At 47.5% G+C, this 14,304-nt stretch overlaps 1 protein-coding gene and 1 pseudogene across 1 annotated transcript in view; one reads left to right on the top strand and one right to left on the bottom strand.

Annotated features, from left to right (window-relative positions):
• ITGB3 (integrin subunit beta 3) overlaps window positions 1-14,304 on the bottom strand; it is a 51,998-nt gene that overhangs the window by 14,833 nt on the left and 22,861 nt on the right. Inside the window, exons 4-10 of the mRNA XM_006092181.3 lie at window positions 13,520-13,772; window positions 12,049-12,211; window positions 11,002-11,163; window positions 8,795-8,890; window positions 8,294-8,383; window positions 7,458-7,592; window positions 3,581-4,010 (exon numbers count right to left, since the gene is read on the bottom strand). Of these exons, the coding sequence (XP_006092243.1) occupies window positions 3,581-4,010; window positions 7,458-7,592; window positions 8,294-8,383; window positions 8,795-8,890; window positions 11,002-11,163; window positions 12,049-12,211; window positions 13,520-13,772 (1,329 nt within the window). The remainder of the gene's footprint in view (window positions 1-3,580; window positions 4,011-7,457; window positions 7,593-8,293; window positions 8,384-8,794; window positions 8,891-11,001; window positions 11,164-12,048; window positions 12,212-13,519; window positions 13,773-14,304) is intronic.
• On the top strand, window positions 5,080-6,808 carry LOC102421480 (annotated as a pseudogene).

Genomic DNA, 14,304 nt, shown 5'->3' on the forward strand with positions numbered 1-14,304 from the left:
AAGGACCTGGCCTTGTGTAACCCCTGATCCGTCAGTCATTGGCCAAGGTCTGAGGGCAAGACAGCTCCTGTCAGCGGAAGATAATTCTCCAGAGAAAGGGCAGCTGTGCACTGTTATGAGCAGCCCTCACAGCGTCGGGGGGGGGGGGGTGTGCCAGCCAGCAGGGGGGGCCCACAGTACCCACTACACCCACCTTTTGGCCAGGGCTCCCGGCCAGCGAAAGGCCGGCACCACAGAGGCCTGGCAGCCCTCAGAGACCTCAGCCGCCTCAGAAACCCTTGTCCCATAGTGTTTCCTTTGTGAAGCTAAACAAAGTGATCTTTGAGGAAAGGGTCCGCCAGGCCGGCCAGGGAGTGAGGTTGGAGGGGAAGTGGCAGGCCAGAGCCAGCAGGCTGACCCCCAGCCCCGGCAGGGTCAACCCTGAAAAGGAAGCCACAGTGTAGTAATGTCACAGGACTGGCGCCCCTCCAGCAACAGGGTGGCTGAGTCTGGGTTCATAGGAAAGTCAGAGGAAGGGGGGATAAGTGAAGAGAAAGTGTGAGAAAGAGGAGGAAAGTAGGGCAGGAGGCAACAAGGAGGGGCCCTTATTTCAGGTCAGGGGAAACGCAGTCCCTCTTTCCATGCAGAGCCCTTCTGAGATGATAGATCTCTCTGCTCCTCTCCTTGATGAGCCAGCCCTTCCTTTGCTATCCCACCTCCTCCATGAAGCCACCCAGGCCTCGCGTGTCCACAGTGAGTCTCTGTGCGGGGAACTCCCTGAGGACCTCTCTTCTCGGATCGGGCAGGTTGTGCCTTGTGTTGTGATTTATGCTCAGGTAAGTGAATGAAGGGCAAACTGTCTTATCATGCCTCTCTATCGCACATCACTACAGCACACAGCACAGAACCTGGCTCACGAGGGCGGGGAGGCGACCAATCTCTGTACATGAATGTGGTAGGTGGAAGGGTCTCACCAGGACAAAGATGCACTCCCTGTGTTTGACAAGGTGCAACCACGAAGGCCATGCGTGCCTCCATTGGGAAGGAGAGGAGGGGGGAGGCCAGGAGCTAGAGAAATGGCCAAGTCATAGCCCTCCTGCCTCCTGAGCCCCTGTTTGCAGCAAACATTAGACTACAGGCCAACAGCTCTGGGGAGGGACAATAGCCAGCTGAGCTATAAGCTCAGAGAAGGTAGGAATCATGCACGACCCCTGCTCACCCCATTTGGACTGGGTGCCTGGCACAGGGCAGGTGCTCAATGATCGTGTGTCCCCGAGTATCTGTCACTGGGGAATGTGATGACGCACCACAGGGTCCAGCCCTGAGACCAGTGGGCACCCAGAACGCTGGCAGGAAGTGGGGGAGGGAAGCCTCCGAGAGGCTGCAGTGGCTGCTGTGGTTCCCTCATGAATTAGGCTGCAGCACATAGAGGACAGGCTGTTCTCGCCCTGGTGGGAGGCAGGAACCGGGGCTGCGGACCCCAGCAGCTATGTTTCGTGGCTTCAGTGGGGCTGGCAGCCAAAGGAAACACTCTGCTGGGATCCCTCCCACACCAGGCCAGGAACAATCAGGCCATGGAAGCCCAGTGCACCTCCCTCTGTCCCGGGGGCCCACAGTGGGCTATCTGTAGGCCTCTCCTCCGACAACCCTCTCCCCTTCAGCCCCAATCTCCCCCCACAAGGGATCTCCCACGTCAAATTTACCCATTCCCTTTGGTACTTTGAATATGATGTAAATATCATTAAATATTAAAATGAACTTACTCCTGCCTCATCTCTTAAATCAAACTGCTAGTGTGTGTGTGTGTGTGTGTGTGTGTGTGTGTGTGTGTGTCTGATCTCTCAATTAATTGCTCTCATATCCTTTTCTCCAACCTCTCTCATACTTTGTTGGCATGAGTAAAGGAAACAACGTTGATAATAAACAGGAGCCGTTTTTATATTATTGGACATGCTTTAGAATGACATCGATTTACCTTTGTCATCAAGTCTTTTTAAAGGCTGATGTTAAAGTGAACATCTGGTGGATGAGCTCAGCTGGTTAGAACCCCAATGCAAATGAAGCCAACTTGGGTCATGGATTTGGTCACCATAGAAGCCAATTATAATCTCTGTTTGATTGGCCACACAATACACCCATAAACCAGTCCCAACCAATATGCAAACATCTTCAATCTGTCACAAGAGGGATTAAGCCACAGTGGTTACAGCCCAGTAAAAAAAAAAAAAAAAAAAAGGAAGGGCTGGCTCATCAAGGAGAGGAGCAGAGAGAGATATCATCTGAGAAGGGCAAGCTGCAACTGCGTTTTCCCTGACCCGTTCCCCAGTGCCCCGGGAACAACCCAGACGGCCTATTTGCCTCCTAGAACAGTGATGACACGCGTGTCAGAGGTGACATGCGAACTCATTTTTTTTGGTTGATTTTTCTTTGTTAAATGGCATTTAAATATATGAAATAAATATAAAAAATATAAGTCTTTGTTTTACTATGGTTGCAAATATCAAAAAATTTCTATATGTGACACGGCACCAGAGTTAAGTTAGGGTTTTTCAAAACGCTGACACGCCGAGCTCAAAAGGTTCGCCATCACTGTCCTAGAGTATTGTCAGTGCAGATAAAGACTACGTCAACATCAGCTCAACTTTTTCTGGCTGGGGAAGTACCCCAGGAGTGGTCTTTGGGACAAGGAGAAGCTAGTTTGAGATGATCAATGGGCCAAGATTTTACTGAATTGTTGTAATGAGAAGGACAACAACTCAGTATCCTGCAGGTAGAAGGACTCAATATCATAATCCCCAGTCGGCAGGCCGGGACTCTCCATAGCAGTGCTATTCCATATACATCTGTGCTGTCCATCGTGGTGGCCACTGGCCACGTGTGGCTCCTGAGCAACAGAAGAACTGAGTTTCTAATTTTAATTAACTGAATTGATTAATTTAGATTTAAATAACCACATGTGGCCAGTGGCTACCATTTGATCAGCACAGATCTAGAATCCAAAAAGTAATAGTAATACCCATAGTGATAACAAAATAGTGCCAACATTTAATAAGAGCTTTCTGTTTTCCAGTCATTGTGCCAAGTGTACTTGGCTCATTAAATGTGCTCCAATGCCTTGGGTATCCATTACTATTTTCCAAGTCTTTTTGTGATGAAAAGATAAATCCATGTAAGACAGTTATTACCTAGTTTACTATATATTCTGACATCATGTATTTTCCAAATCTATAAATACTAGAAATTTAATTACCATCAGTTAGTGATTTTTTTTCTCCTTGAAAAAGGGTTGGTTCGTATCCTCAAAACGATGAAGAACCAATGACTTACAATATTAGGTGGAGGATAGACGAAAGAAAAGAAAAAAACTATCTTCACCTTCAAGTTTCCCCACTCCTTCCTACGAGCAAATTTCCCTGTACCCCACGAGCAAGGACATAGGGAGCTGAGAGGAATGACAGAGAACCTCATTTCTGTTTTCTCCCACCGGAGTAAAATACCATCTACTCAGCTCTGCCCCATGGGCCTTCCTGTGCCCACCTCAAGCTCAGATGTGTGAGTGTGTGTGGGTATCAGGATGGGAGGGATATGCAGTTCTACTCACCTGAGCACATCTCTCCCTTGTAGCGGACACAGGAGAAGTCATCACACTCGCAGTACTTGCCCGTGATCTTGCCAAAGTCACTGCTGTGGCAGACGCACTGGCCACAGAGACACTCGCCCCGCTGGCTGCAGACAGGCTGGCCCTCCTGGGGGCTGCACTCGTCCTGCTGGGAGGGGCGGTAGTCCTCCTCTGAGCACTCACACTGGGACCCCAGCCAGCCAGGCCCGCAGCGGCACACCCCGCACTCAAAGGTCCCATTGCCGTTGTTGCAGCGGCGGCTGTAAGGCTCGGCATGGGCCTGGCAGGCACAGTCACAGTCGAAGGTGACCTGGACGGTGAGGCTGTCCTTGAAGCCCACAGGCTTGATGGTAAAGGACTTCTCCTTCTCCTGGGGGCAGCCTCGCACCTTGGCCTCGATGCTGAAGCTCACCTGGATGGAAAATAAGATTGTATTCAGATACAGGTAGACCCTGTTAACACTCCAGCCCTGGAAATAAGCTGTTCTCTGCTCTGCTAGGGAATACCCAAACGAGGTGCCTTCCCACACCAACGTCTGCAAAGCAAAAACAAAAGCCCTGAATAGCTGTGCAGCTGTGACATATCTGGCTGGGTGCAGACAGGTGTTACAGGTATGATAGAGAAGGTTGGTTTTTTAAAAAATATTTCTTTATTGATTTCAGAGAGGAAGGAAGAGGGAGAGAGATTGAAACATCAATGATGAGAGAGAATCACCAATCGGCTGCCTCTTGCATGCCCCCCACTGGGGATTGAACCCCCAACCCGGGCATGTGCCCTTGGGCGGAATCGAACCCGGGACCCTTCAGTCTGCAGGCCAACGCTCTATCCACTGAGCCAAACCAGCTGGGGCTGGGTGTGTTTTTTTATTCCACATGTGAAATAAACCAGCTCAAGCAGAACAGAACCTATGATCTTGTGAACTCTCTGCTCTGGCCAACGAAGCTACCTGGGCTGATTACATCTCCTCAGCAAGACCGACAAAGCAGTCTTTTGTACCATACAAGGCTCAGGATCTACCATTCCATTTCCACATAACATTTCATCACTGGGCAATCAAACACATTTCAGGCCAATATTTCTTACATGAGGTATGTGCAATGTGCCTAAAATAGACAGATGGATGGGTGGAGCTAGATATAGATAATATAGATAATATAAATATGGATATTAGTGCCCCGCCTCTCCGCCGCCTCCCCGGCTCCTCCCGGGGCCTGAGCCGTGGCGCCTAGGGGACACCGGCGTGACTGGCTGACCGGATGCCGGCACCTGGAGCTGCCGTGTCCAGCCCGGCCCGCCTGGCGGGGGACGTAGGACCGAGGTCACCCTCCGCGCCCCTCGCCCTTTGCTCCCCGCTCTTCTTCGCCCCGGCGGACTCCCGGGCCGGCGGGCCGCGTTCCGGCCCTTCCCCTGCAGCGCCGCAGCCACTGCCCGCGTCCAGGGACAGGGCTGAAAACAGACAGAATCATTTTTCAGAGTTAAAAGACGATCAAGACAAGATGGGCACTCCTGGCTCGGGAAGGAAAAGGACACCTGTGAGAGACCGATTTTCTGCAGAGGTGAAGCTCTGAGTAACATTGCCAGAGAGGCAGAGGCAAGGCTGGCAGCGAAACAGGCTGCCCGGGGCAGAAGCAAGAGATACGCGTGTGAGAGAACTGGAACGGCAGCAAATCGAGTTGGATGAGAAGTCTGACAAACAGTGTGCTGAACGTTACACAAGACCTTCGTCTCGAAATCCTGTCTCAGCAACAAGCCCTCTAAGCGGAAAAACGCCCAGACGAGGAAGCAGGGACACCAGCAGCTCAATAGATCCAGACACCTCATTAAGTGAATTGCGGGAGTCTTTGTCTGAAGTGGAAGAAAGATATAAGAAAGCCATGGTTTCTAACGCACAGTCAGACAATGAGAAGAACAATTTGATCTACCAGGTAGATACCCTCAAGGCTGTTATTGAAGAACAAGAGGAACAGATGGCAAAATTTTATAGAGAAAATGAAAAATCAAAGGCGTTAGAAAGGCAGAAACATGTGTAGTGTGCTGCAGCACAAAATGGATCAACTTAAAGAAGGCCTCCGACAAAGAGATGAGCTTATTGAGAAACATGGCTTAGTTATACTCCCCGACGGCCCTCCCAGTGGTGATGCCAATCATGAACCAGTGCTTGGAGCCATCACTCTGGTGTCTCGGGAAGCTGCTCAGGTCTTGGAGTCCGCAGGAGAGGGTCCTCTAGATGTAAGGCTATGAAAACTTGCTGGAGAGAGGAAGAGCTACTATCACAGGTTAAAAAACTGAAGCTGCAGTTAGAGGAGGAGCAGCAGAAGTGCTCCAGGGGCGATGGCTCAGACTTGCAGTTCATCAAAATGCAGAGATGCTAATAGACAAATTAGTGAATAGAACAAGAACAGATCCAGAGACAGAGAAGCATCTTTCAGACCAACAAACCTCAGAGGGAAGGTAGGGGAGGGTAGGGGTCAGGGGGAGAGATCAACCAAAGGACTTATATGCATGCATATAAGCCTAGCCAATGGACACAGACACCAGGGCGGATGAGGGCATGAGTGGGGGGGGTTGGGGGGCAATGGGGAGATAAGGACACATATGTAATACCTTAATCAATAAAAAAAATAAAATGGTAAAAAAAAAAAAAGCAGAACAGTTTATAACCACCTTGGAGCAAAGTATTAGGCGGCTTGAGGGACAGGTGCTGAGATCTAGAACTGCTGCTGAGAATGCTGAGAAAGTGGAAGATGAACTGAAAGCAGAAAAAAGGAAGTTACAACAAGAGTTACGAACAGCCCTGACTGGTTTGGCTCAATGGATAGAGCGTCGGCCTGCGGACTCAAGGGTCCCAGGTTCGATTCCAGTCAAGGGCATGTACCTTGGTTGCAGGCACATACCCAGTGGGGAGTGTGCGGGAGGCACCTGATCAATGTTTCTCTCTCATCGATGTTTCTAACTCTCTATCCCTCTCCCTTCCTCTCTGTAAGAAATCAATAAAATATATTTTTTTAAAAAAGAGTTACGAACAGCACTGGACAAGATGGAGGAAGTGGACATGACCAACAGCCACCTGGCCAAGCGGCTGGAGAAGATGAAGGCCAACAGGACAGCACTTCTGGCCCAGCAATAGGGAGGCTACCATCTACCTGGGAGTTCTGGGCCCCACCCAGAGGGACGGACTTCTGCCCATTGACAAACCCCTCTCAGTGCTGTTTGAGTTTGTCATTAATATAGCCACCTTTGTATTTTATAATTTATGAGAGAATGCAATAGGTTAGAATCTTCAAAAAAATGGATATATAAATATCCCCCTCTTTCCTCCACCTGCCTTCACCAACCCGTCTCCCCTTAAACAGAAACAGAGGAGAACCAACAACTAAGTAAGGCAAGCCAGAGGGACTGGAAGGGCAAAATGAACATTTGCATTCTGAAATTCCATCAGGGTGGGTATTTTCACCTGTTCCCTTTGCTATTGAATCTTCAGCAACTAGAACAATGTCTGGCACAAAGTCAGTGCTCAATAAATACCTATAGAAGACTACCATTTTACACTGTGGAGGAAAGAAAGGCTTTACCTTGGGGGCTGGGGCAGGGTTGGAGACTGGTTAGGGGCTGAAGGTAAGAAATATTTTCATTGGCAATCAACTGTGTATAAATAAACAGAGGTAACCTCAATTCAAGTTTTAAAAAATCCTGACAATGAAGTTCACTTAACAGATAAAGTTTAGGCAACAGAAGCCTTAGCTCCATTGCAGGTGATAATGACCTGCAGGAAGAAGGTACAGGGAAGAAGGAAGGGGTGGGGTACCCACAGACATGCCAGGGCACAGGCCAGGGTCAGCCCCTGCCCAGACCTCCTTACCGTGTCTCCAATCTTGAGTCCAACACAAGACTTCAGGCCTGGGATGACCTCGTTGTTGAGACAAGTGGCGTTGAAGGATAGAGACAACTCCTCGGGAAGGTCACGTACCTCCAGCTCGACTTTAGAGCGGATTTTCTGAGCAAAAGAAGGTAAGGAAATGGACTGAGAGGAAATGGGTAGGTGCCAATTCCACCCCAAGCAGAATCTCCCAGGTGGCCCTGGACTGACCCTGCAGTGCCAGCTGCTGAGGTTCACTTGGAAGTTGCCAGAGTCCCCCTAAGAGCCTGCTACCTGCTATATTTCCGGCCCAGGCTCTGCTCCCTCTCTCTCTCCTCACTTGTGTCTAGGTGAGTCTGGATAACATCTAAACCAGCCACACCCTCCTGTAGGCCTCCTGGCTGCGCGAAAGGGAAGTGCTAATGCTGGTCACCTTGGGTAGTAGCAATTTCTACCTAATTTTTTATCAGCCTCACCTTCCCTGTGGCTCAGCTCCCTCTTTTTCTCTTTTGTTGGAGCCCAGCTCTCCCTCACTCAGTCTCCTCCTCTAATTTCAGGACTCTGCTCCTTTCTCATCCTCGCCCCCATCCTCTCTTTCCCTTCTACCTCCTCTAAGCTCTTCCCCCATTGTTCCCAAGCTCCCTGGCTTTCCATTCTGAGCCATTTCTTTCTCAGAAGGCTGCATTCCTCTCAGTGCTGGCCATCACCTGGCCCCTCGATGAACAAGAGGAAGGGTGCAAGGTAAACTGGCAGCCATGACTCACAAATCTGAGTCCTCCTGGGTAAATGCCAAGTGAGGTGCACTCTTAGCCGGCCCTTTTCCAGTGTAAGACACTTACCCCATAGGAATCAACAATGAGCTGGAGGACATTGCTGGAATCGGCAGACAGAACCCCCACTGTAGTCCCTGGGATGAGCTCACTGTAGTTCTAGAAAGGAAGACGAAAATATACAAGACTGACTGAATGAAGGTGGTGGTCCCCAAATGCCCTCCCCTAATCAGATGAAGGGTCTTGAAATGAAGATTGAGGAGAAAGAGAGGATATTTGTCTTGTCACTACCAGGAATAAATCTAGCAGTTTTTCAGCACTGAGCAAAATTAGAGAACACCTCTCACACCCCTTACCCCACTGACTTGCTCCCTTCCCCACAGCAAACACCCATACTGCTAGGTCAAAGCTGGAAAGGAATCATTAGCTCCTGGGAGCAGGTTGTAGGAGCATCTTTCCTGGTTGGGAACCATGGTCAATGCTGGTTCCCTAAGATAAGTCCTCCCATCACAGCCCCACTCCCACTCCCACTTCCACTCCCATTCTAGGAAGCCCTGATGGCATAGTTACCTGGTAGAGTTTGACTACTCCTTCAGTCACCGCAAAGATCAGATTGATGTTTTTCTGGGACAGCTTCTCGGTCATCAGCCCCAAAGAGGGATAATCCTATAAAAAGAGAGGATGTGAGCCCTAGCTGGTTTGGCTCAGTGGATAGAGCATTGTCCTGTGGACTGGGGTGGGGTGGGGTCCTCAGGTTCGATTCCAGTCAAGGGCACATGCCCGGGTTGTGGATTCAATCCCCAGTGGGGGGCATGCAGGAGGCAGCCGATCAATGATTCTCTTTCATCATTGATGTTTCTATATCTCTCTCCCTCTCCCTTCCTCTCTGAAATCAATACAATATATAAAGGAGGATGTGGAAGTTACTTAAGAAGTCTATTCACTTCCATCTCTGGACTCTAAGCCTTAGACCTTGGCTGACTTGAGCCATGGCCCAGACATTGGTGGTACTTACATAAACCTTTCCACCCCGTGATCAATGTGAGGCAATGGGGCAAGTAGCAGCAAAAACCCAGTTGTGAATTCCAGGGTTAAATGAAGAGGTACAGGCTGGTGGTGTCAAAACTAAGCACCTCTTTTTTCCTGCTTGAATTCGGTGCATTCATACCAAGGAACTGCTTCCATGGGCCAGGTATTGTTAGACCTTGTTTTGATGCTTGTTTTGCAACTACTGACAAATGCCTTCGCTTGGTGCTTGCAATACTCCACCATGTGGTCCTTCCACCTTTCCTTTCCAATCACCACTCACCTCTCTCCCTCTTCCACTTACCACTGACCTGGCCTATTCTCTTTCTCCCACCTAGAGTGGCCTTCTTTTTGGTAATCCTGCTCCTGCCTAGGGACACAGTTCAGGTCCTGCTTTCCCCAGGAGGCCTTCCTTGACCATTCCAGCTCATGAGGAGCTTTCCTCCTTTGAATATATAAAGACCTTATTGACTGTGCTGATCATTTAACACTAAGCATGCATCTGGTGTTATTGGTAACTCATTCCTCATCGAAACCAAAAATTTCATAAGGGTAGCACCTCTATATAGTCTCTTTATCTACCTTAGCCCCTGGTAAGGAGTCTTACCTAGAATAAGTGTCAGTGGTTACTGACTCACCCATTGCTGGGTAGTGCTCTACTTAGATATGACTGACACCGAGGAATTCAAGTCACAATGGGGATGCTGGTGAATTGTGAACATGTCTCTGGGATCCTAGACCTTCCAGGGAACTCATGAGATCATCCAGCTTAGGCTCCTGCCTTAACACAGGTGTATATTTTAAGCTACCTAGACAAGGTAGTTGCTATATTGTCTTTAAGAGATAAAATAAAGAGTTCAGACCTCCCCCAAGATACCCAGAGTATCAGCACTCTGAGGATCTGTAAATTCTCTTTATGGCATACATCAATTTCTCTTGTTTCCATTTAAATCCCTTTCCTCTTATTTAACCTTCTATGATCATAGAAAACAACTTATAAGAAGGCTTCTCATATCTCAGCTAAATCATCCTTTACCCTTCATTCTTTCAAGCTAAATGATTCTGAGACTTTTCCTCACAGGACTAGCTCTCCATGCTTTTGATGATGTTTGTCTCTTTTTTCTCTGTCTACTTCTGATAACCAAAAGTGAGGATGGTATTCCAAGAAGGGCTAATCCATGCAGTAGATGAGAAGGCCTGCTTTCCAGCTGGACCTGCAAAAGTCCTCCGGGTCCATTCTGGATGCTATGATGCTATTGCTTGTGCTGGAGGCAGTGGAGATAGTGGTAATACTGATCACAGCCAGGCCCTGACTACAGATTGTACAGGTTGTACCCTGAATAAGAATGTCCAGTTGGGGGTGAGGGCAGGCTGAAATGAGCCCTGAACCCTGGCCAGAGGAAGGGCTTCCATTTTCATATTCACACAAAAACTCTGCCTGGGTTAGGGCAGCTGGCCATGGTAAATGGAGAGCATAGGTGGTGTCAAGATCCTCAACATGACCTGGCCAGCGTGGCTCAGTGGTTGAGCATCGACCTATGAACCAGGAGGTCACAGTTCGATTCCCAGTCAGGGCACATGCCCAGGTTGCAGGCTCAATCCCCAGTATGGGGTGTGCAGGAGGCAGCCAATCAATGATTCTCTCTCATCATTGATGTTTCTATCTCTCACTCTGTCTCCCTTCCTCTCTGAAATCAATAAAAATATATTTAAAACAACAACAACAACAAAAAAAAAACCAAGAACCTCACCATGGTAGTGGAAGCAGAGTAATGGTTGTCACTGCCAACGTGGCACTGCCCGTCATTGGGCTGGACAATGCCTGCTAGCCTTCCATCCAATGCTATATGGGTCTTGGCATCAGTGGTAAACACCAGCAAGTGGGATGCATCATTCCTCCAGCCAATCTTCTCCTGTTTAAAAAAAAAAAAAGGTAAAAGAGGGAAAGCGACTTTAAAAATATTTTTTTATTGATTTTCAGAGAGAAAAGGAGAGGGGGAGAGAGAGATAGAAACATCAATGATGAGAGAGAATCATTGAACTGCTTCCTCCTGCACGCTCCCCACTGGGGATTGAGCTTGCAACCCGGGCATGTACCCTTGACCGAATTAAACCCAGGACCCTTCGGTCTGCAGGCTGACGCTCTATTCACTGAGCCAAACCAGCTAGGGCGAGAAAGCAATTTTAGATGTCTCATTGGCAAAAAACAAAGATCCAAAGGACCTCCCTGCCTGAAGGTCTGAACAAGTTCTCTTGGTGAAGGGCCTCAGTCCCAGTCCTTGGAACACAAGTTGAAATTTCCCAACTCAGGGGTTTCTGTTTCTTAGGAAAACAGTCTCATGGCTGATTAGTTCAAGCAGCCAAGAGACACAATTCAATTCCAGTGATAATCACATGGCCCGCTTAGAAACCCACCTGCATCTGCAGAGCTGAGCTGGGCTAGAAGAAATCCTTGTTTAACATCTTCCTGCTTACCTGAGGTTAAGTTAACCTAGCTTGATCCTGATACACTTCTAGAGAAGATGAGTAAATGCTCTCCCAGAGAACATCTGCTACCAAGTGGTTCAAAAATTGTCAGCTCTGGCCAGGGAGCAGATATAAGCAGAGGTTGCTTATCAGGAGCAATTTTTTGCCTATACTCATTTTTATTTTTATTTTTATTTATTTATTTATTTTTGCCTATGAAGCTCTGCTTAATTCCTAGCTCTTATTTCACATAGAAATCCCCACAGTAGAACCACGTCATTCCCCATTTGATCTGCACTAACCACACGGCACTCCATGCCCTCCAAACTCACATCGCAGACTGTAGCCTGCATGATGGCATCAAAGCCACCCTCTGGGCTGTCTCGGTTCCGTGACACACTCTGCTTCTTCACCTCCTCGTTGAAGCGGTTCACCTGGTCAGTTAGTGTCAGCACATGTTTGTAGCCAAACATGGGCAAACAGGTGGCCTTCATACTGGGAAGGGAAGAAGATAATTTAAGCAGACAGCCTGATGGGAAAGACTACATGGGGAGTGGGAGGGGGAAAAAGGGGAAACAAATATGGATAACAGGATTATCCATATTTGTAGAGAACTGGAAATTACCTAGAGTCTAGGTCCTAGACGATTACCCAGTTTAGACTCCAAACCCCTCAAATGACCACATTGACCTTACCTCCTGCTAGCCTAGAGGGCAAAAGAGTGAGCTGCAAAACTACATTGCCTTGGTTCAGATCTCAGCTCCTCTACTTATAAGTCATGGAACCCTAGGCAAGTTTCTCTACCCTTAACTTATAAAAATGGGAAATGAGAGCACATATTTCATAAGAGTTATTGTAAGGCTTCAATGAGTTAACACAAAGCACTTAGCTCAGAGGCTCTTGCTGTTGCTATCACCTTATATTTAATATTTCTCTAAAGTAACATTAACACAACAATAAAGCAAACGTTTCACCAATAACAATGTTGGTAGATCTGTGCCAGACAGTAGCATTTCTGTCCCCAGCCCAATGGTTTGTTTGTTTAATTGATGGCTGATATCTTAACTGGGGAACCTTACAACTCAGAAGCTTAAAAAGGCATACCATATAACTTTGAAAACTCAAAAATAAATCTGTACTTGTGAGGCTCAGAAACCATCATTAAAAATTGTTATGGATTTTCATAGTCTCCACCAATTACATAATAAGTATTTTAACCTTGAAGACTCATACTCTTGATGAGTAGAACAATGATGAAAATAACAATGAAATCAATCCTTCTGAAATCATAATTCCTCTATTTACTTATCCATAAATTTCTCTCTACTTTTGATCTTATTCCTGCTACCCCCAGCATTCTCTTGTTTCCAGTTTAGTTGTGAACAAGACCAAGAAGCTGATAGATTTTTTTTCTAGGTCTTCAAACAGCTTTTGAGACCTTTTGCCACAACACTCAGATCAATAGGGTGGCTCACTTGCTGGACAGGAAGACTAAGGTAGAGAGAAGATATGATTTGGTCAGAAGATAGCCAACAAAGCTACCCTAGAATCTACTACCTTGAGTCATAGAAGTTGTGGAAGTTAATACACTTCAGACCCTAGAAAATGCTGGAGCTATGTCCCACCCTGAATCCCATAGCACCCACTTGCCTTATACATAGAAAGTATTTCCTTAAATTTTCTTTGATTTAATTAGAAAAATCACAATCAATGCTTCTAAGAGCCTTCTAAGGAAGGATTAAGTCTCTTATCCCTATATTCTTTGCCCCCATGCCCTGCCTTGACTTCTCCAGAAGGACTTACTCGTAGCAGGGGTTTTTGAGGGCCTCTGGTGGGGAGATGTACATGTATGGCGATGCAGGCTTGTCCACAAAGGCCCCAAAGCCAATCCGCAGGTTACTGGTGAGCTTGCGCATCTGGGAGGCCAGCTTGGTACCCAGGTTCTGGATGCTCGTCAGATCATCTTTCATGGAGTAAGACAGGTCCATCAAGTAGTAGATGTCCACAGGGTAGTCCTCCACCTGCCGGACTTGGATGGAGAAACTCTTCGAATCATCTGGAAGACGACAGAAGGATGTTAGTTTTTCTCCTCTTCTCTCTCAAAGACTTAACAAATGGATTTGGATGGACACAGGATTAAGAAACTTCTTGACCAAACCAAACTTGAAAACCCTGGTCCCTTCTCCTCTCCCCCTTCCCCTTCCAATCTCTTGACCCTCCCATTTTTAACCTTTTCCATTTTAATATTCTCTACCTTCTCTGCCCATCTGCCTAATCCTCTGGATCCTGAGAGTCTACTACCTTGAGTCATTGAAGTTGTGGTAGTTACTATACTTCAAACTCTAGAAAAGGCTGAACCCATAGCACCCACATGACTTACACATAGAAGGTGCTTTCTTACAGTCTTGATTTAATCAGAAAAGTCACAATCAATGCTTCAAAAAGCCTGTTTCTTAGCTTAATTCTTCCTCCCTCTGCTTCTCTTTGCCCCCATGTCCCTGCCCCAAATCTCACACGGAAAGGGGGCTTATAAATTGCTTTCTCATCTTATATCTCATTTGAGCCTCAACACAAAGCACAAGCTTGGC

This window comes from Myotis lucifugus, unplaced genomic scaffold (genome assembly GCF_000147115.1).
Source record: "Myotis lucifugus unplaced genomic scaffold, Myoluc2.0 scaffold_99, whole genome shotgun sequence".
Classification (NCBI taxonomy): domain Eukaryota; kingdom Metazoa; phylum Chordata; class Mammalia; order Chiroptera; family Vespertilionidae; genus Myotis; species Myotis lucifugus.